Raw genomic sequence first — 20,785 nt, 5'->3', positions numbered from 1 at the left:
CAGACCAGGCCTCATGCATGCTTTGGCCCGTTTTTTGTGGCCTGGAGCGTGAGTCCCATTCTTGGACCAGCCTAGGTTGTAGTCATGCATGTCAGAAACAGGGGTGAACTAAGCCATGGGCAGTCCCTAAAAGCATCAGCTGCTTTAGTGTTTTTGTCCTGAGTGAGTCTTTGGGCTCATCCACGTGTGGGCTGATGACTATGTACTGAAAATATATAGTGCCCAGGGTCATTTTCACACCAATGAATATGAGAGGGAGGGTTAGGCTTAGCTTTTTCTTCTCTGCCCTGTGAGTTGATGGAGACATGATGATTCAATGAAAATGTGACCTAAAAGAAATCCCAGCCCTGTATCCCCATCACAACTGCTTTAGCTCAGGGTCCAGGGCTGTGATTTGGCAAGGCAGTCTCATTTGGGGATACCCCTTCCCCATCCTTGCTCCCTGAGATGATTCCGCCACGCATGACCAAAACCAAATCCCCACCAAATCTGAGAGTCGGTGCACTCTGCCTGCAAGAGCCACTGCATTCCATTCTGAGCAATGGGTTCTTTGTCCTTCATTTAAATGTATAAGCCATTGCCCATGTTGAAAACTGCTTACCTACAGTTGTTCCCACAGATGTGTTAGAGCAAAAACACAGTGAAGAACTTTTCCTAACTTCCATTTGAATGATATATATTCCTTATCTTTAGAAATGACAACATAGGCGTAGTGGTGTATTTGATAGAACACAAATAAGGAGACATTTTTAAGTTTATTCTGATAATAACATCAAGATTTATCATCCCAAAGAAGCACTAGGTACAAATCATCCATCGCTCCCAGCTCTGGGCAGAGTTTGGACAGCTTGCTTCTAGATAATAGTGGGGCAAGCTGTGCTCCGATGTTGCCAAGAGCTTCCATGATTCCCTTAGGAAGCACGTTCAGTAGGAGCTGTTGGTCTCGAAGCCTCTTCTTAGACCCTATGTCAGTGGATCCCTTACTCACACACCTCAGCGTGGATTCATGCAAAGATGACCAGAGTTTTGGAGCAAGAGTCTGAATTGAATCCATAACAATGACTTGTTGGATTTTAACCTACAGAGACTTCAGAACTCGCTCTCTTCTTAGTGGGATGTATTCATTTCCATATGTTATGACACAGAGCTCCCACTGACTTTAACACATGGGTCTGCAGGTGATTGAAGTTCGATTCAGTTCTGCAGAGGCCCAGAGGCCTCCTCTCCATCGCCCTCTCTCCATCACCTCTTCAGACGCCCCACTCCCCACTCCCACCTGCTACCCCCAGGGCCCCACCCATCTACATTTTAATAGCTCCTTGTGCAAATCAGGAAATCACTTTCCTTCCTCACAGCACCATGTAACTATGTCCTGCTGAAGAAGGGTACTAATGATAGGAAAGATGTTCTAACTGTATATTCTCCTGTTCTAAACGATGTCCTCCTGTCTGGAAAGTTCTAGTGAGTTCTTCTTCAAAAACTGCATAGCTTCCTCACTACCTTGGAAACTTGGCAAGAAGGAGAGTACGAGATGCAGGCAGAGGCAGTGGAGAATAGCTTCCTTTTCGTAAAGTCAGGATATTTTCGCTTCTGGAAAATCGTCACCTGCTCCTGACTTGGACCCTTTCCAGGAAACCACGAGAGGCACTCATAAGCCATCCTGGGGCTTTGGGAAAGTTACCATAGAGCTAAGGTCATGGACAAATATTTACTTTTTAAAGTTAACACAATGAGAGCTTTAAATAGTAAAGGCACTTCATTTTAAAAATATGGACTGGTTTTAGCATGCATGTTAATAGAGTGTATTTGTGTAGCAATTTCTAGCATCCAGAATCTTCCAAGTCATTATCCCATTATAAGAATTCTATGAGAGGTTAACTCACCTTTGTATAAATAGAGAGTCTGAGATTAGTAGGGGATAAGAACCTCAACCAAGTTCACATGGCTGTACAGAGGGGCACAACTCACATTCAGATTGTGTTTAAAATATATAATTTAACATATATACATGGTCCATTACAAAGCCAAACAATTTTTGTAGTGTGCAGTAAAAACCCACCCATAGTACACTCACACATTAAGTGTCCTTAACAACACAGATGATAGCCTGGCCTGTTCCAGAACAGTGAGGTCATGGATGTCATACAGGTCCACAGAGCAACTTTCTCATAGATCTATTTGCCAGGCTTCCCTGCGTCTCTCCCACTCAAGTCCATTCGAATCAACATGCAAAGTTGAGTCAGCAAGGCACGTTGTAGTGGGCCAGCACGGCGGGAGGGTGTGAGGGGGTGTCCAGGACACGTTTTTCCAGCTTGGCTTAAACTTCCTACTCTCCTACCATTAGGGAAGCAGTCAGAAGACTTTGCTCTTACACGAATGGATGTTCAATTAGAGTTGGTAACCTTGGCACACTTCCAAGAGGCCCCCTTCTTCCATTCTGGCAATCAAAAGCACACCACCCTGCTCCTTTTGGAAAAGGGTAAGTGAGAGTTTCTTGGAGAATAGTCTCCATACAGGGAAAAGCCCCCCTGCCAAAAGCACTTCAGAATGAAGAGTGCTCTACTTGTCCTGTGGCTGTGGACCGTAATGGGTGGGGAAATGGGCGCTGGGGTATCCAGACCGTTCATTGTCGGCGGAGACCTCAGACGGCCCCACAATCTGTCTCTCTGCCCTTGAGTCAGCAGGGTCAGTGCATCTATTTAAAACAAGAGATGCTATCTTGAATGACTGCTCACAATAGCACTTTATGCCGCTCTGGGTGCTCTGGCAATGTTATCTGATCCTTTGAAAACCAATTAGTGCATCTCGACCATCTCACACTGGGGCCCATAATGGTATTTCCTCTAGCTATATACTATGAGCTTGATATCACAGATACAGGAAGGGTAGAAGATTAAAATTCAGATTTAAAAAAAAACAGATAAAGAAGGAAAAAAAACATAAAGGGGTTTGGCTCAGCAGAAAATCCTCTTGAATGGTCTCAGAGTCAGAGTCCTCACCCTTCAGGGCTCAGACCCAGAAAATCTTGTCCTGGTAGATTTATCCAAAGGGCTGCGGCCCCTGCTCTTCACAGAAAGGAGCTTCACGCCTCTCTGAAGGCACCCGAGATGCCGCTGGAAAGGGGCTCCCACCACACAGAAGGCACGAGTGAGAATACAAAAGTAAGGACTTTGTATCCAAAGTTTCATAAATAACTGGAGTGGCAGAGGTTAAATAGGACGGAGTCACAGCCTGTTCTCCTCGAAGAGGATCTGCGCGTAGACTGTGCTGGTGGGGATGCCCTTGGCTGCCCGGTGGGGCTTGATCAGCTCCAGCTCAGCGTAGGTCAAGTTCTCCTCGGCAATCTTTGGCTACAAGACAAAACACAACACAACTGGAGGCTACCACAGGGAGCTCAGCATCACACATCCATTCATCAGGCATGTATTTCCATAGCACTTTGGGGATTCAAAGGGAAATAAACGGACAAAAAATTTTAAGGCATATGTAAAACTTAAATACGGAGAAGGCAATGGCACCCCACTCCAGTACTCTTGCCTGGAGAATCCCATGGACGGAGGAGCCTGGTAGGCTGCAGTCCATGGGGTCGCTGGGTCAGACACGACTGAGCGACTTCCCTTTCACTTTTCACTTTCCTGCATTGGAGAAGGAAATGGCAACCCACTCCAGTCTTCTTGCCTGGAGAATCCCAGGGACAGGGGAGCCTGGTGGGCTGCGGTCTCTGGGGTCGCACAGAGTCGGACACGACTGAAGCGACTTAGCAGCAACAAAACTTAAATAACCCAAAGCTACATCTTGTCATCTTGTACAGAACACGGTGTCCTGCAGGAAACACCATATGATTTAAGTTGTCATGGAACACTTACAAAAAATGATTCAACGTGAGGCCACAAAGTCAACTTTAATTCCAAAGTAAAAGTAATGTGACTGACAGTCTCTGCTGGAAAGAATAAAACAGAGACAGACAGGAAGTCCTAGAGATTAACAACAAAACTGGAATGCCGTTACCTAGAAATTTTAACGACTTAATCTATATAAAACTAAAATTTCAGCATATGATGAAAATAATGGCAAAGAAAATAAATATTACATGCCAGAGCCTAAGAATGTAGTACTTGTTGAAAAGTCATAACGTTAACTATTTATATCAAACAATATGGATGAAATGGATCAAACACCCAATTTAAGAAGTTAGAAAAAAAAAACCAGAATAAACAAAAGCAGGAGGAAGAACCAAAAAAAACTAACACTTGATATATAAGTCAGAGGATAGAAAAATCAGAGAATAAAAAAAATATCCAAAAGTCTAAGCTTAAAAAACACCAGTGAAACAAACAAAAACTTAATCAAGACAGGAAGGGAAAGAGCAGAAATGAATGGAATGGGAAATGCAAAAACCTTGAAATACAAGGTAAAGTGAGTGATATTCTAGAAAAATATAAATTACAAACTCTAGCACATGAATGTACTAATTCCATCAAAGAAAAGAAAGAAAGGAACAGAGGAGGAAAGGAAGAAGAGAGAAATGCTGTCAAGAGCGCCCGGCACAGGCAGGAGAACTTCCAAAGAAACCCCTGTGAGGAGCAGACACTCCCAATATAATTGAACTGACTCAGAGCATTACAAGAAAGGAAAAACGCCACGTACTTTAGAACACTCTCATCCATTAGTGTATAAGTTAGCCTAAGTCAGATTTACTCAGCACCAACAAAGCACACTCAGAGATAATCAAGCTCAAATGGATCTTACTCTGGGAGTGGGATAAATGGAATAAATAAATGAATGGGATGAGTGGTTCAGTATTAGGAAAATCTATTAATATAATTCATATCAGTAATACAGAGAAAAACCATATGGTTATCTCTATAGATACTGGGAAGGCACTTAAAATTTTAAATTTTTGTTAAAAATAATTGTTGATAATATAATACAGTCATAGATTTTTTTCTTAACATAATTAAGGAAAATTATTAAAATAAAGAATAATTTGTGATCCAACTCCAGTGTCATTAAACATATAAAGCTACTATAATTAAAACTCTGTGATACCAACGAATGAACAGCCATCAGTGGGACTGATGAAAACGCGCTGCTGCTGCTGCTGAGTCGCTTCAGTCGTGCCCGACTCAGTGCGACCCCATAGACGGCAGCCCACCAGGCTCCCCCGTCCCTGGGAGTCTCCAGGCAAGAACACTGGAGTGGGCTGCCATTGCCTTCTCCAGAAAACATGCATAAATTAACCCCAATATAATTTTTCAGTAAATGGTGTTGGGATACCTGGGTAGCCAACTGAAAAAAGTCATATTGCTCACATCCTTCTTGACATTAGATAAATTCCAGATAAACCAAAACTTTTAAATTTTAACATGGAAAATAAACTCAAAAATGCTAGAAGACTGTGTGGGGAAATTTTTAAAAAATAATCTCAGCAATTATTTTAAAAATTATTAAATTATTTAAAAATCATTTTTTAAAAATCTTACCAATTTAAAACACGTGTTTTAAAGTCTTACACAAAACCCAGGGACAATAGAAAAATGACATGCAGCTTTCCATGCGGTATATTGCAGAATATTCTCTAAATAAAGTCAAAAGACAATTGAAAAAAATGAGCAAAACATTCACAACTCAGATCAAAGCGTCTTACAAGTGAATAACAATAATGGCCAACAGTCCATTAGAAAATTAAGCAAAGAATAAGAGACAGGATCAGAGACTTCACAGGAAGGGAAGTACAAAGGTTCTCACACGTATTAAATGAGACTACACCTCTCTCAAAATAAGACAAGAATGATTTAGAATCACTTAGACATCAGTGCTTGTCTTTCAAGCTGACAAGCTAGAAGTTTTCGAAAAGAAACAGCAAGAAACAAGTCCTCTTGTATGTTGTTGGTGGAAACGTTATTGGTACAAGCGGAAAACGGGAAACACTTCAGTGGACATCAGCAGGAGTCCGATGCATTCTTAATGAAGTATTCGGCACAGTCTTTAAAAAGGATGATGAAGCCATATGACTACTGTGTGTTTTACCATCGTGTAAATCTGTGTGTATGGGAGTAAACACACATGTATATATTTTATGTGCTCAGAAAACCCTTAAAACTCACCTGGAAATCAAGAACTTGGTCTTCAAGGTTCCCTCTGGGGAAGTAAACCATGTGGTTGGGGAGAGACTCACCCTTTATGGTATATATTTGTTGAATCTTGTAGATGGTACATTATTTAAATAGCAGATTAATTAATTTTAATTCACAATTAGAAAAATAAAAGTTAGTCACTGATTTATAGTTGTAAAAGACACCTCACTTTTACTTACGCACCTCGGCTTTCACTTTTTGGTTTTGGTTGGGTTGTCATAGTTTTATTTTCATTTTTCTGTGCTATGCCTTCATTAACTCACCAAAATTCAGGACAAATAAATTGTATACATTCACATTAAGTTTCTTAAAATGTGTGCCAAAAGCAAAACCCCTCTTTTCTTTTGAGATGAAGCATCATACTAAGGTAGAGGGAGGAGAATGTAAAGAACTACTTATAGCCAGTACCTGCTAGTGAGGGACACCACCAAGCGACCTTCACAGTTATTTGGCTCTTTTTAAATTTCAGTGGTAAGGACAGTTACATGGATCAGAGCCTCCTGCTTATCTTTTTACACCAAAAATCTTTACAGTTCTTCTTAGTCATTCACATCTCACCAGCCAACAAAAATGCCATTTACCTCTTGTCTTTCGGTTTAGTTACATTTCACGTTATAATGATTCCATTTAGAAATGTCATGTGTCCTCAAATAAGCACACAAAACCCAACTCATGTAAATTTTAGAACCAAGATTTATGAAATCATATTGTCCAGGTGTTTTATTACATTACTCTGAAACTGCATTGTTTTCTAGCATAGATTATCTGTTTATTCTTAAGTTATTCCATTATGTTTGGATATGAAAAATAACACTAGCTTTCTCAATACAGGTCACCAGGCTGGCTTGGCTGATGCGTTGTTTTCATACATTTTTATGATGTTCCTATAGTAAACATAATTTAATAAAGCCAAAGCACACTAAATAAATAATTGCATCTAGAAAAGCAATAAAAACAAATAAAATTAGTAGTTTCATAAGTGGAAAGGTACTTCAATTACTGCTACAAGCAACAACCCACCATAAAATGTGTCGAATCATTTCCCTTATGCATATTTCCGGAATATAATAATTTGATTGAAGATATGAGGCAGCACACAAGAGGCTCTGAATCGGGACGTGTATACAGTTTCCAACAGGAGATGCATAATACCAGTCCTTGGCACCTTTAAAGAACCTATTGTTTTTCTGGCATGCATCCTCGGCTGTCCCCATCAACCATGCGCTTAATTACATCTCGCAGCTTGTTTAACTAGAAATAAATTTCTTACCGCCACCAAAAGGGAGGAAATGCAGACTTCTCACCGGTTTTCACTCAGCTACCTTTCTCTGCACTGATGCTTTAGGGGAAGGCTGAGGTGCCTTAAGAAGTAGCTTAGAGAATAATATTGGCATATCAGTGAGAGTGGGTAAGACTCAGCTTCCCTGTTGGCTCAGCGGTAAGGAATCTGCCTGCCAGTGCAGGAGATGCGGGTTTGATCCCTGGGTTGGAAAGATCCCCTGGAGGAGGAAATGGCAGCCTGCTCCAGTATTCTTGCCTGGAGAATCCCAAGGACAGAGAAGCCTGGCAGGCTACAGTCCATGGGGTCACAGAGAGTCAGACTTGACTTAGTGACTAAAACAACAAACAGCAACAAGAGGGAAGACTACAGAGCTGGGAGCGGAACTGGGAGCCAGGAGCGGAAGGTCAAGGTCAAGGGGGCAAAACCGCACCGGCGCAGAGCCAGGGTGAGGGCCGCTATAGGGCCCACCTGCATTTCAGGTGACCTCTTGCCAACACGAAAGTGTTTAGATGTAAGATAAAGAAGTACTCCTAATACGTATGGCAGTTCAAGAACTGGAGTGCAGAGAGTGGCTCTCTGAAAGTGCATCAAGACACACTTCAGTTAGTTCCATGATGGCTTCTGGCCCTCAAATGGCCCTCTTCAAGCCCCTGTCCTCGTCCTGGTGGTGCAGCAGGTACACGGGACGTCAGCACTCAAGAAAACAAGCTTAAACACTCTTGAACTGGCTGTTCACAAACACTCCGACAGCAGCTCTCGCCTGCACTTGGAAACACAAAGTGTGAAGGCAGGACTTCTAGGCCGCGGACATGAGCCTGACACCTGGGTCTGCCGTTGCTGCGTTTCCCAGAAACAGGATGGGGCTGGGGACCAACAGCCAGAAGTCCTGGTAGCGTCCTTTAGAAGAAGCCCCAGAACTTTCTCAACATGTGAGAAGCAACAGGCCTCTTTCCCAGGACTGTTTGGTTTTACTTTCTTTTTCCTTTCTCCAGGCCTGAAAGACTTTTAGCCCATTTTTCTTTCTTTTCCTCCAACAGAGGCCTGGTATTTGTGTCAACTGCTTGGTGTCTTGTAGGTTCTAAACCCCTTTGTTTTATGTGTTCTTAACCTCACTTTTCATCCGTTTCCTCCCAGTCATGAAGAACCCACTCCCCTGGTCTGGAGTGGAATTCTATGAGCAGGAGGGCATGGAGGCTCAGATGTAGACACGTGTCAGTGCACCCAAGGAAGGCAAGAATGAAAGGAAATTTTCTCAGTTCAGTGAACGTGTTCATGGGGAGGAGGTGAGGAGCGTGGCCCCGACGCCGTCACCCAGTAGCTGCCTGCAGAGCATGGGAGCAGGGGCAAACTGCTCCCTGGCCAAAGGATGAGGAGATTTTTATCATAAATTTTTATTAATTTATTTTTTTGCATATATACTTAAATCTTTCTAGCCATGCCCCTGAGCTATGCTCTCCAATGCGGGTGACACCTCCTGCCCCTCCACCCCACAGGTTCACCCAGGCATGGTGCACCCCCCGAGCTCAGATTAAAGATCTATTCTCACCTCCTACTATGTCTTCCAGGGACACCAAGAATTTTGTTTCACTTCTTAATTTAGAGACTTCCCTGGCAGCTCATATGGTCAAGCGTCTGCCTACAATGTGGGAGACCTGGGTTCAGTCCCTGGGTTGGGAAGATCTCCTGGAGAAGGAAATAGCATCCCACTCCAGTGTTCTTGCCTGGAAAATCCCAGGGATAGGGGAGCCTGGTGGGCTGCCGTCTATGGGGTCGCACAGAGTCGGACACAACTGAAGCGACGCAGCAGCAGCAGCAGCCAGTATTCTTGCCTGGAAAATCCCATAGACAGAGGAGCCTGGAAGGCTACAGTCCAAGGGGTCGCAAAGAGTCGGACATGACTGAGTGGCTTCACTTTCTTTCTTTCTTAATTTAATTTTCTTAAAAGACATGTAGTAAAAGTGACTTTCTAATGGATCATTGCATGCATCCAAACACAAGAACAGGTTTCTGGGCCCACTGCCCCCACAGGACTCAGGACAGTCCCATCACATGCCTTCATGTTATCTCTGCAGTCCCGTCCTCCCTCTAACAAGACCCTCCGGCAACCCTGACCTGTGTGCTGTCACTGAGGCTGTCTCTCTTAAAGCATGTCATGTGAAAGGCATCATATGGTATGTAACCTTGTGGGGCCAGCATTCTTCTCTCAGAATAATTCCCTCATGTGTCATCCAGGTGGCTGCACGTATCAACAGTTTGCTCCCTTGGATTACTAAGTGTTCCGCGGTGTGTCACAAGCCACATTTTGCTTATCCATTCACCTCCTGAAGGACATTTGAGTCATTCTAAGTTTTTGGTGATTATGAACGGAGTTGCTATAAATATACATTGCAGGTTTGTGTGGGAGATTTTCGTTACTCTAGGGTAGACGCCCAGGAATGGACCTGCTGGGTTGTATGGAAAGTATGTTTAACTTCAAAAGAAACTGCCAAACTATCCACTCAGAGTGTCCACAGCATCCTTGCCTCCCTCCAGCAACACTGAGAGTTTTCACTGCATACATGATGGCACTTGGTACTGTCCTCACTTTTTATTTTAGCCGTTCAAGTAGATGCTAGTGGTCCAGTAAGTACCTTCTCACTGTTCCCAGGGGACTCAGCAATTCCAGACTTGCACTCAAATTCTCACTGATGCTGTGCCCAATTAAACTCCCACACTGCATGACGTCCGCTCAGAAGAACTGGGAAAGGATGATCACCCAGACCAGTTTTCAAATACAGTAATGGAATCTTCTGGACTCCAGGTGTAACAGAGTGATTCTGCAAGCATCAGAGTTTGGAATGCCATGTCTCCTTTCTGCCAGTGGTGAGATGTTGCTACTGCAGACGACAGCTTCCAGGCTGGATCTCCCACTTTCCATTTAAGCCCCACTTACCCTCAGTTTTAGAGTGATGATTATGGAACATGTGTCAATGGGGAAGGATTTACTGGCTAAAGCTAACACCAGAAAAGTCAGCTTCAAAAAATTCAGAAGTCGTGTACCTCTTGGAAACACACCTCACTTCAAGCTCCTCACTGGAAGTTTCTAAGTGCTTCATTCTGTAGGTATGTTTTTCGGGAATCAAGCCAAGAAATAACTTTCCTACCAGGAAAGAGAGAGGTTTAACATTCTATGCAGACTCCTGCAAAGCAACACCTTTTCATAGAGATCACAGATGGATGTGCAAGTTGAATTAAGCTTCAGGAATAAAAGAAAAATGCAATTGCAGCCACTGCAAGTTCTCCAATGTCAGGAGTTCAATTGGGTAATACCATTATTGCAGCAACAGATCAATAACTAGGACATGGGATGTTTACGCTAACGTCACCTCAGAGTTTAAAAATGTGATTGCCGTTCTACCGAGCTGCACGATCAGGAGTCTATTTACCCAAGAGAGAATTACATATTATCCATATTATCGAGGGCAGACTTCCTCTTCCCCTTTTGAGATAAGTGCTCATTTTTTATTCAACAGAGGAGTACCTGGTAAAACAAACGCTCCCCTCCTAACATCCACACATGCGCAGCTATGGGCACTCGGCGGGGAGGTGCTGTACATTCAGAGAAGCTCAATTCGATGGAAAGCCTTTAGTGGAAACTTGTAGGTCCCAACTCCTTAAATGTCCTGTAAGAATCAACTTGCCTTGGAAATGAACTTGACTTAATTTTGAGTTCCACGGGTCTGTCAAATGGCCTATTCATTTATAGTTAAACATATTATGGAAGGAAAAAGTAGAGTTCCCTGGTGTGCACATTAAATGAAAATAAAGGCTCAAAATGAACAAAATAAACACATTTCCAAGACAGATATGCTAAATGATGGTACAAAGGACGCAAGCCAGAAGTGACTTTGAGAGGCGACAGACAGCGGGGTTTGAGAAGTGGTCCTTCTGAGACAGAACTCAGGGACTGTTAACTGATCTTCATTAACTCACTCACTCCTCACGTATCAGTCCTGGGAGGTGGGGCCAGTGCTCATGGCCACTTCACAGAAGAGCAAACAGGCTCTAAAAGGCAGGTTCATGGCTCCAGGTCCTGCAGCCATTGGTAGGCAGAGCCTGGACTCTGAGTCAGGCGGTCCTGCCTGGAATCCACCCTCTGCTCAGGAGCGGTCCCCTGACCTTACAAGGGCAGGGTCAGCAGCAGTGACTAGGACTCTGATGCGGACGCACTGCACCCAGGTGAGCCAGCCAGGCAGAGAGCAGACCCTGAAATCCCAAAGGGGAAGAGTGACCTTCCAAGACAACAGGGAAGCTTTGCTGGTACGAATCTCTGGAGAGCGTGTTTTCAGAACAGGCCTGCACTGCTCACGGGCAGGTGAGCCCCAGATAAAAGGGAAACAGGACAAGGAGAGCTGCCCACCCCCACCCCCATGCTCATTCTAGGCCTGGCTTGGTGTGGGGGTACAGAGGCTCTGAGGGCAGACACGTGGGGCTGACACCGATCGGAGGACGACGGATGAGGAGGGGAATCTTGTTGGAATCCCTTCAGGCGACGCCTTGTCTCTCTCCATAGTCTTATCCCCAAAGGACTCTTAGCCCCCAAGAAAGGAGCAAGTGTGCCTCTAACCAGTACGGGAAGATGAAAAGCGTACAGGTTCTGCTTTGACCAGGCAGCATGTGGGCAACAGACTCTTGATTAGAGGTGCGCACTGAACAGGTAGAAATATGCAGCCAAGGAAGGACTAGGGATAGGACTGGAAAATCCAGGGGAGTTTTCCGGGGTACCCTGCAGCGAGAGCCACATGCCAGGGCTGAACTCACCATCTCCTTGGAGCTGAGGTCAGTGGCACACTGGGACCTCTGGCTGTAGCAGCATCCTCCTTGGCTGGGGCTGGGACCCAGCTGCACTCCCAAGCCCAGCAGGCAGCCGTGACTGCAGACCTAGGCACACCGTGACAAGCTGAACCTAGAGAACAGGACTCTCCGCTGCTGTGCGTGGAGGCAGGGGAGCTCTCTGAGGCCCACGTCCTTTGTTCCAGCCATCTATAAGCCTTGCAGAGTCCGACCTCACACCTGGCTTCCCCTCTTCGTGGTTACCCAGTGACTAACGGTCAACACCCAGCGTTCTGTAGGACTGTGGAAGGATTAGAAAGCCTCTGTAACTCAGCAGCGAAGCCTGGGATGGAGATAAAGGGTTAAGGTTTTATCCAGGGGTGTTGGCACCTTGGGTTGGATGAAATCATTCAGAAACCATGAGCAGAGCAAATTCACATCATGCTCCTGAGTCTAGAGAATTCAAAGGATGTTTAGCAAAGCGCATTCCCTGAATGAATCTGACATGATGGAAAGTCACATGCCCTTGGCTAATTGCTCTGAGGACAGGCAGAAGTGACTGGCTTTAGAGGGTGACGACGCTCTGCCCTGAAAGGCCCGAGGCTTACGAGTCATCAGACAGATGGATATCTCTAGATTTCACCAACATATGTTTTGGAAGCTGAAATGTAATTATGGACAACGCTCCTGGGGACGGTCCTGATACGTGACCCTTCTCACAGTGTCACAGTGAGAGCTCCGTGATCTAATACAGTCACTTATTTTCTCTTCCCCATGGACCGCAGATGTATGTTTCCCAGCTGTCTTCCAAAAGTACTTTTCCTGGCAGTATTATCCAAGAGAACGCTTATGCTTTGAATAAGACAGTGTTTGGTTACGTACTTCCACATAGAAGTCCACTTTAAAAATCTTCATTCTTGCATCCCAATCTTCTAATCAACTTCAATCTTTCACACTTAGATTCATCGGTTCGAGCAAGGGTCTGCCTGGTGGTACTTAAGAGCAAGGACTCTTGGAGACTGACATATTTACTGTCTGTGTGACCTTGGGTAAGTTGCGTAACCTTTCTGTACCTCTGTTTCTTTATCTGTAAAGTGGGACCCATACTAGTACCTATCCCACAGGGTTAGTTTGAGGATTAAAGGCATTAATAAATGTAATGTACTTAGAAAATTACCTGGCAGCTAACCAGCAAATGCTACACAAGTGCTCAATTATTCTTATGACTATGATTTTTATCATAGAAATGAACAAGTGTTGCTTTAACAATCGGTCCCTTTGAAATATTTAGAAGCAGAGAAAAGAAGATCGTCAGAGATTATTTGGAAAACATCATGTACCAGATACTGCTGGATGCCACTGGAGCTCAGACAATTGCCCAGAAAAAAATCAGGTAATTTTTTAATAGTGGGACAGATAGTTGTTCTAAAAAGATAAGTTGAATCATGCCATTCACTGCTCTGCACAAAATTCTCCGTTGTTTCTCTTCATACGTGGAATAAAATCCAGTGTCCTTTTCAAGATCCTCATCCTTCCAGATCTTGCCCTGGGACTCCTCTGTCCCCAGCTCACATCATAGGTCCCCCCTGCTGACCAGCGCTCCAGCCATGCTGGTCTCCTTGTGTTTCTTGGACACACCTGGGCAGCACTTCCTGTGTGGGGCCTTTGCCTGGGCTATGCTCTCCGCTTGGAATGTTCTTTCCCCACATGGCTGCGCGGCTTGCTTCCTCACTTTCTCAGGTCTTCGCTCCAAGGCAGCCCCCACCCCATCGAACACGCCCCTGCTCGGCTCCCTACTCCGCCCTCTCGCTCTGCAGAGCACGTATCACCCCTTGGCACTAAGGAGCGCTGTACATTTCAGGGTCCTGCACATCACCTGTACACTGTACACTGTACATCCTCTGTCTTCTCACACTGGAGCGCAACGATGGCACTTTGTGCTTACTTAGTGCACCAATAGCTCTTTGCATACAGTCCTCTTACTGCCATCCTTATTTCACAAGAAATGGCAAGCTTGGGGCCAATAGCTAGCAAGCACCAAAGCCAGGACAAGAACCAGCCTCTCACCACATCACTCAGCTCAGTGGGAGCAGCGGCTCTGTCAAATGTATCCACTTCTGCAACCCATGACATGCAGGGAAGCTGCTGAGCAGCTGACCCCCCCAGAAGAAAATTCATTTGTAGCATTTGCTGACTTACATGTGTAAATCCTCCCACAGTGGCTGATTTCAAGATGCCAGAGAGATTTCCTGTCTCTAGTAGACAGGAGTGGGCTGGAGCATGCCACTACAACTTAGCTCCTAGAAAGATAGCCGACCCACGTGCTGCCTGGCACATAGGAGCTACTCGATGTTTGTATCAGTAAGCCCTGGGGGAGTCCCTGCATGGGCACATGCCATCAAAGTGAAGTGTGTGTGCCACCACTACCAAACCATCATCATCACCACCACCATCACCAGCAGCACCAGCACCACTACCAGCACCAGCAGTGTGTTAGTTTATTGGCTGGGTTTACGTGTAACACGGGCAACGGGCACCTATGCCTGAATTCATCGTTTGCACTCTTCATCTTTCCATGCATGCTCTATAATCTTAACTCACAGGACTGTGTCTTATTGCCGCACATGCGCTTATTAGAATTTATCAATTCAGCTTTAAGAAATTATAATAATAAATGAGCGTTGAATGTGGCTAGGGAAACAAATATTAGTTTGTCACTGACTGAGCTTCACGTAGAAGTTTTCTTCCTGACGTTCTGGATGCCTAGCTTGATGCTACAGATATTATAGGGTGATGACGCTTTATTACTCTCTTTTTCCCCCAAAATGGTACTTCATTTCTCGTATTCTCTATTTGAGATGGAAAAAAATCTTCTAATAACAACTTTGAAGTGCTCTGCATTCAAAACTGAAGTTTTCAATGAAATAGGCTTTAAAAAAAAATCAAATATGAATACAAATGATATTGCTCCATGAGATTACAAAAATAAAACAGAATGAAAAAGTTTTTTAAAAAATTTCCTGGCAGTGCAACGATCCCAACAATGAAGTGCCCAATAAAGGCAGCAAATTAGCTGAGCTGAGATGGAAAGCAAGCTGCCTCTCACAGAGACATTCCCTGTAGACACAGAGGGATGGGCCTGCCCCAGAGTGGGTTCAAGACCCCTAAAGGCAGGGTGGGTCTGTAGTCACTCAGCGGACTGGCCCTGCTGGACTTCCAGGCCTGCTTTCAGCCTGGGCTGTCCTTGGCCCCAGCTCACCTCTATGACACCTATTCACCTTTGTCAGGGGCCAACGCTGCAACCCCTAGAGCAACTCGTACACTCCCTGTCAACACTGAATGTAAGACAGCAAAACAATTCCAGTGAACCTATGATGCAGCAAATGAGAGAGACACGTTTCCGAGGTGGTCAGTCCCGAAGGCAGCTGCCTCCTGAAAGCACACAGCTGCACTGCCCTTCGAGAACAGAACGGGAAAGACTCCCTCTGTATCACTTCTAGACGATTCTCATTGTCTCCCAAAAAAGGGTCCCCGTGAGTGTTTAGGGCGCTATCAGTCTTAAAAGACTCCTGAAAGTAATGGCTTCACTTGGGCCATCCTTAAGAACGTCAGAGTCTTGACCAAGCTCCACTGGTCTGTGATGCAGTTGGGAGGCCTCCAGCCCAGCAGCTGTTGGGAGACAGCACAAGGCAGCAGAGAGACATCAGAACCAACCTCTTGGCCCACAGGGAAGTGACAACTCGGCCTCAGGGCTGAGTCCCTAATCCAGGATGTTCCCACTGCCACTTCTGGGACACCTGGTCTTGCCTCCTTGGTGACCACGTCTCATTCATGAAAGACCCAGCTGCTCGCCCCTCCCTCTCTGACTGAAGAAAGCCCATGAAATGAAACGACTTCTGTTTTCCCCACTCGCATCCATTCCGAAGCCCCGGCATCTCTTCTTCCCTCCAGTCGACATACATAACTCCCCGTGACAATAATGGGATGCGCATGTGTACCGAGGGGGCCATAGAGTTTTTATCTCTCCAAAAATGGGACTAGTGTGGTACAAGCAGAGTTTTTGTTTTTTTCCCAAGGCTTTTACTTCGGGCGATATATTGTTCATGTGGTTCTGGGTCTTTTCCTTCTTTTTAATTTTAAATCGAGATTATGATCATATATTATGTAGGTTAATATATCCTTTTCATGTAGAATTCAACTGAAACCAGTGCTAGCACATTTAACGACAACAAGAGAAATTTTCCAGCTTATTATAAACATCCTTCAAGAAACCTGAATGCATGTCCTCTGGAAATAATTTTGCTGGAGTTTGGGTTATTATTAAAATCTTCTCAGAATTCCATCACTGGAGTCTAATGGGCCTCAAAGCCCTTTTCCACTACTGATCAGAGAAAAACTCTTTTTGGTCTTAGAAGTACATTCTGGATAGTGAAAACTAAGCTGGAAGAATACGGGTTCTTTCCAGACACCAGGGGAACACTGACCAGAGCTGGCATCTCAGTCCTGGGCTGACACTGGGCGGAAGGAAGGCCCTCTCCTAAGACAGGTTCCCTTCAACAATGATGGAATGAACCTCATCCTCTGGCAGTTTTAAGTTCTCTGATCTTTCAGATTCCACGAGAGGAGGTAGGTTTACTGCAGACTTTATAAACCCAAGGGAATCCCAGGCAAATGGGTCTTGGCTACACATTCCCTACATGTCAGAATTCTCTACCTGTGACTGTGAGGAGTCCTAGAAGGCCACAGGACAGGGCTACACCAAGTTGAGATGGGGAAGAGCTATCCAGGAAAGGTTTTCAGGAATGACGGAGAGTCACAATACCCTCTAGAAGCAGTTTCTCAAGCTTAATTATCTCTGTTGATAACGAGAAAATTCACCATTCTCCCAAGTGGGCTGACCCGTCGTACTAAAGTGTTAGTGTAGCTATTTCTGGAGGAGGCCAGTGATGACTCGGTCTTGCCAGCAATAACCCAACCAGAGCTGGCTACTGTTGGTTAAGTTACGCAGAACTGTACTTCTTAAACTTCAAGGTGCATCGGATTCATCTGGGACCCCGCTGAACTGCAGATTCTAATTCAGTAGATCTAGGCTGGGGCCTGAGCCCCTGTTTTCCCAACAAGCCTCCAGGTGATGCCCAGGTTGCTGGTCCCTGGACCTCACATTGAGCACTGAGGACTTAGAGCTGCAGTCTCAGATCTTTGTGCTCGATTCACTCACTCCACATACAGTCTGCAGATCCCAGGTCCCCCACTGAGGACACAGTGATGGACAAGTTGTCTATGACTTTAAAACTAGTGTTAATCAAAATTTAAAACTTCTGGGCATTAAAGGACATAGTCAACAGAGTGCAAAGGCAACCTACAGGATGGATGAAAACATGTGCAAATTATATATATGAAAAGAGTTAACATCCAGAATATATAAAGGAACATCTACAAACACACACACAAAAATCTGATTTAAAAATGGGGAAAGACTTGAACAGACATTTCTACAAAGAAGATATACAAATGGCCAAAACACATGAAAAAGACACTCAACATCACTAATCATTATGAAAATGTAACTCAAAACCACGAGATACCACCTCACACCCATTAGGAAGGCTACAAAAAAATACACAGAAAATAAGTGTTGGCAAGGATGCAGAGAAAAGGAAACCCTTGTGCACTGTTGGTGAGAACACATATCCATGTTCATCGTAGCATGTGGCAGCACCCCAAGAGTCCATCCACAGATGCATGGATAAACAAAATGTGATAAAGATACATAAATCAAAATATTATTCAGCTTTAAAAACGAAGGCAATGTTGACACGTGTTGCAACATAAATGATCCTTGACAACATTATGCTAAGTAAAGCAAGCCAATCACAAAAAGATAAATACCAAATGATTCTCTTGAAAGGAGGTACCCAGAGTGGTCAAATTTATAGACAAAGTAGAAGGGTAGCTCTCAGGGACTGGGGGAGGGGAGAGAGGAGAGTTATTTAATGAGTACAGGCATTTGTAAGATGAAAAGAGTTCTGGAAATTGTTTGTCAACAATGTAAATATACTTAGCACCACTGAACTGTATACTTAAAAATGGCTAAGATGCTAAGTTTTATTTATGTGTATTAAAAAATTTTTTTAAACAATTAAAATTTTTTAAACAATTTTTAAAAACTTAAAAAAAATATTTTCAGTGTCTAAGGTGTCTACCTTTATCGAGCCCATCTTTGCATGAAATGTTCCCTTGGTGTCTCTAATTTTCTTGAAGAGATCTCTAGTCTTTCCCATTCTGTTGTTTTCCTCTATTTCTTTGCAGTGATTGCTGAGGAAGGCTTTCTTATCTCTTCTTGCTATTCTTTGGAACTCTGCATTCAGATGCTTGTATCTTTCCTTTTCTCCTTTGCTTTTCACTTCTCTTCTTTTCACAGCTATTTGTAAGGCCTCCCCAGGTAGCCATTTTGCCTTTTTGCATTTCTTTTCCATGGGGATGGTCTTGATCCCTGTCTCCTGTACAATGTCATGAACTTCCATCCATAGTTCATCAGGCACTCTATCTATCAGATCTAGTCCCTTAAATCTATTTCTCACTTCCACTGTATAATCATAAGGCATTTGATTTAGGTCATAGCTGAATGGTCTAGTGGTTTTCACTACTTTCTTCAATTTAAGTCTGAATTTGGCAATAAGGAGTTCATGATCTGAGCCACAGTCAGCTCCTGGTCTTGTTTTTATTGACTGCATAGAGCTTCTCCATCTTTGGCTGCAAAGAATATAATCAATCTGATTTCGGTGTTGACCATCTGGTGATGCCAAGGGAATATTTCATGCAAAGATGGGCTCTATAAAGGACAGAAATGGTATGGACCTAATAGAAGCAGAAGATATTAAGAAGATGTGGCAAGAATACACAGAAGAACTGTACAAAAAAAGATCTTCACGATCAAGATAATCACGATGGTGTGATCACTCACCTAGAGCCAGACATCCTGGAATGTGAAGTCAAGTGGGCCTTAGAAAGCATCACTACGAACAAAGCTAGTGGAGGTCATGGAATTCCAGTTGAGCTATTTCAAATCCTGAAAGATGATGCTGCGAAAGTGCTGCACTCAATATGCCAGCAAATTTGGAAAACTCAGCAGTGACCACAGGACTGGACAAAGTCAGTTTTCATTCCAATTCCAAAGAAAGGCAATGCCAAAGAATGCTCAAACTACTGCACAATTACACTCATCTCACATGCTAGTAAAGTAATGCTCAAAATTCTCCAAGCCAGGCTTCAGCAATAAGTGAGCCATGAACTTCCTGATGTTCAAGCTGGTTTTAGAAAAGGCAGAGGAACCAGAGATCAAATTGCCATCTGCTGGATCATGGAAAAAGCAAGAGAGTTCCAGAAAAAAAACATCTATTTCTGCTTTATTGACTATGCCAAAGCCTTTGACTGTGTGGATCACAATAAACTGTGGGGAATTCTGAGAGAGATGGGAATACCACACCACCTGACCTGCCTCTTGAGAAACCTACATGCAGGTCAGGAAGCAACAGTTAGAACTGGACATGGAACAACAGACTGGTTCCAAATAGGAAAAGGAGTCTGTCAAGGCTGTATATTGTCAGCCTGCTTATTTAACTTCTATGCAGAGTACATCATGAGAAACGCTGGACTGGAAGAAGCACAAGCTGGAATCAAGATGTCCGGGAGAAATATCAATCACCTCAGATATGCAGATGACACCACCCTTATGGCAGAAAGTGAAGAGGAACTAAAAAGCCTCTAGATAAAAGTGAAAATGGAGAGTGAAAAAGTTGGCTTAAAGCTCAACATTCAGAAAACAAAGATCATGGCATCAGGTCCCATCACTTCATGGGAAATAGATGGGGAAACAGTGGAAACAGTGTCAGACTTTATTTCTTTGGGCTCCAAAATCACTGCAGATGGTGATTGCAGCCATGAAATTAAAAGACGCTTACTCCTTGGAAGAAAAGTTACGACCAACCTAGATAGCATATTCAAAAGCAGAGACATTACTTTGCGGACTAAGGTCCGTCTAGTCAAGGCTATGGTTTTTCCAGTGGTCATGTATGGATGTGAGAGTTGGACTGTGAAGAAGGCTGAGCGCCGAAGAATTGGTGCTTTTGAACTGTGGTGTTGGAGAAGATTCTTGAGAGTCCCTTGGGCTGCAAGGAGATCCAACCAGTCCATTCTGAAGGAGATCAGCCCCGGGATTTCTTTGGAAGGAATGATGCTAAAGCTGAAACTCCAGTACTTTGGACACCTCATGCGAAAAGTTAACTCATTGGAAAAGACTCTGATGCTGGGAGGGATTGGGGGCAGGAGGAGAAGGGGACGACAGAGGATGAGATGGCTGGATGGCATCACGGACTCGATGGACGTGAGTCTGAGTGAACTCCAGGAGATGGTGATGGACAGGGAGGCCTGGCGTGCTGCGATTCATGGGGTCGCAAAGAGTCGGACACGACTGAGCGACTGAACTGAACTGAACTGAACTGATGGTGTCTACCACATACAGCCTTCACAGTAAGAAAAACATAAAGGTCACTTT

General features: G+C 44.2%; 1 protein-coding gene across 1 annotated transcript in view; it reads right to left on the bottom strand.

Annotated features, from left to right (window-relative positions):
• Window positions 1-740: 740 nt before the first annotated feature.
• The window catches only part of VSTM4 (V-set and transmembrane domain containing 4), an 81,251-nt gene continuing 61,206 nt past the window's right edge, over window positions 741-20,785 (bottom strand). The window contains exon 8 of the mRNA XM_040242851.1: window positions 741-3,350. Coding sequence (XP_040098785.1) covers window positions 3,225-3,350 — 126 coding nt within the window. The 3' untranslated portion in view covers window positions 741-3,224. The remainder of the gene's footprint in view (window positions 3,351-20,785) is intronic.

The sequence above is a fragment of the Oryx dammah genome, unplaced genomic scaffold (genome assembly GCF_014754425.2).
Source record: "Oryx dammah isolate SB20612 unplaced genomic scaffold, SCBI_Odam_1.1 HiC_scaffold_6, whole genome shotgun sequence".
NCBI classification, from domain to species: domain Eukaryota; kingdom Metazoa; phylum Chordata; class Mammalia; order Artiodactyla; family Bovidae; genus Oryx; species Oryx dammah.
Note: the sequence above shows the minus strand (reverse complement) of the source record. Positions and strands in the feature narration are given on the sequence as shown.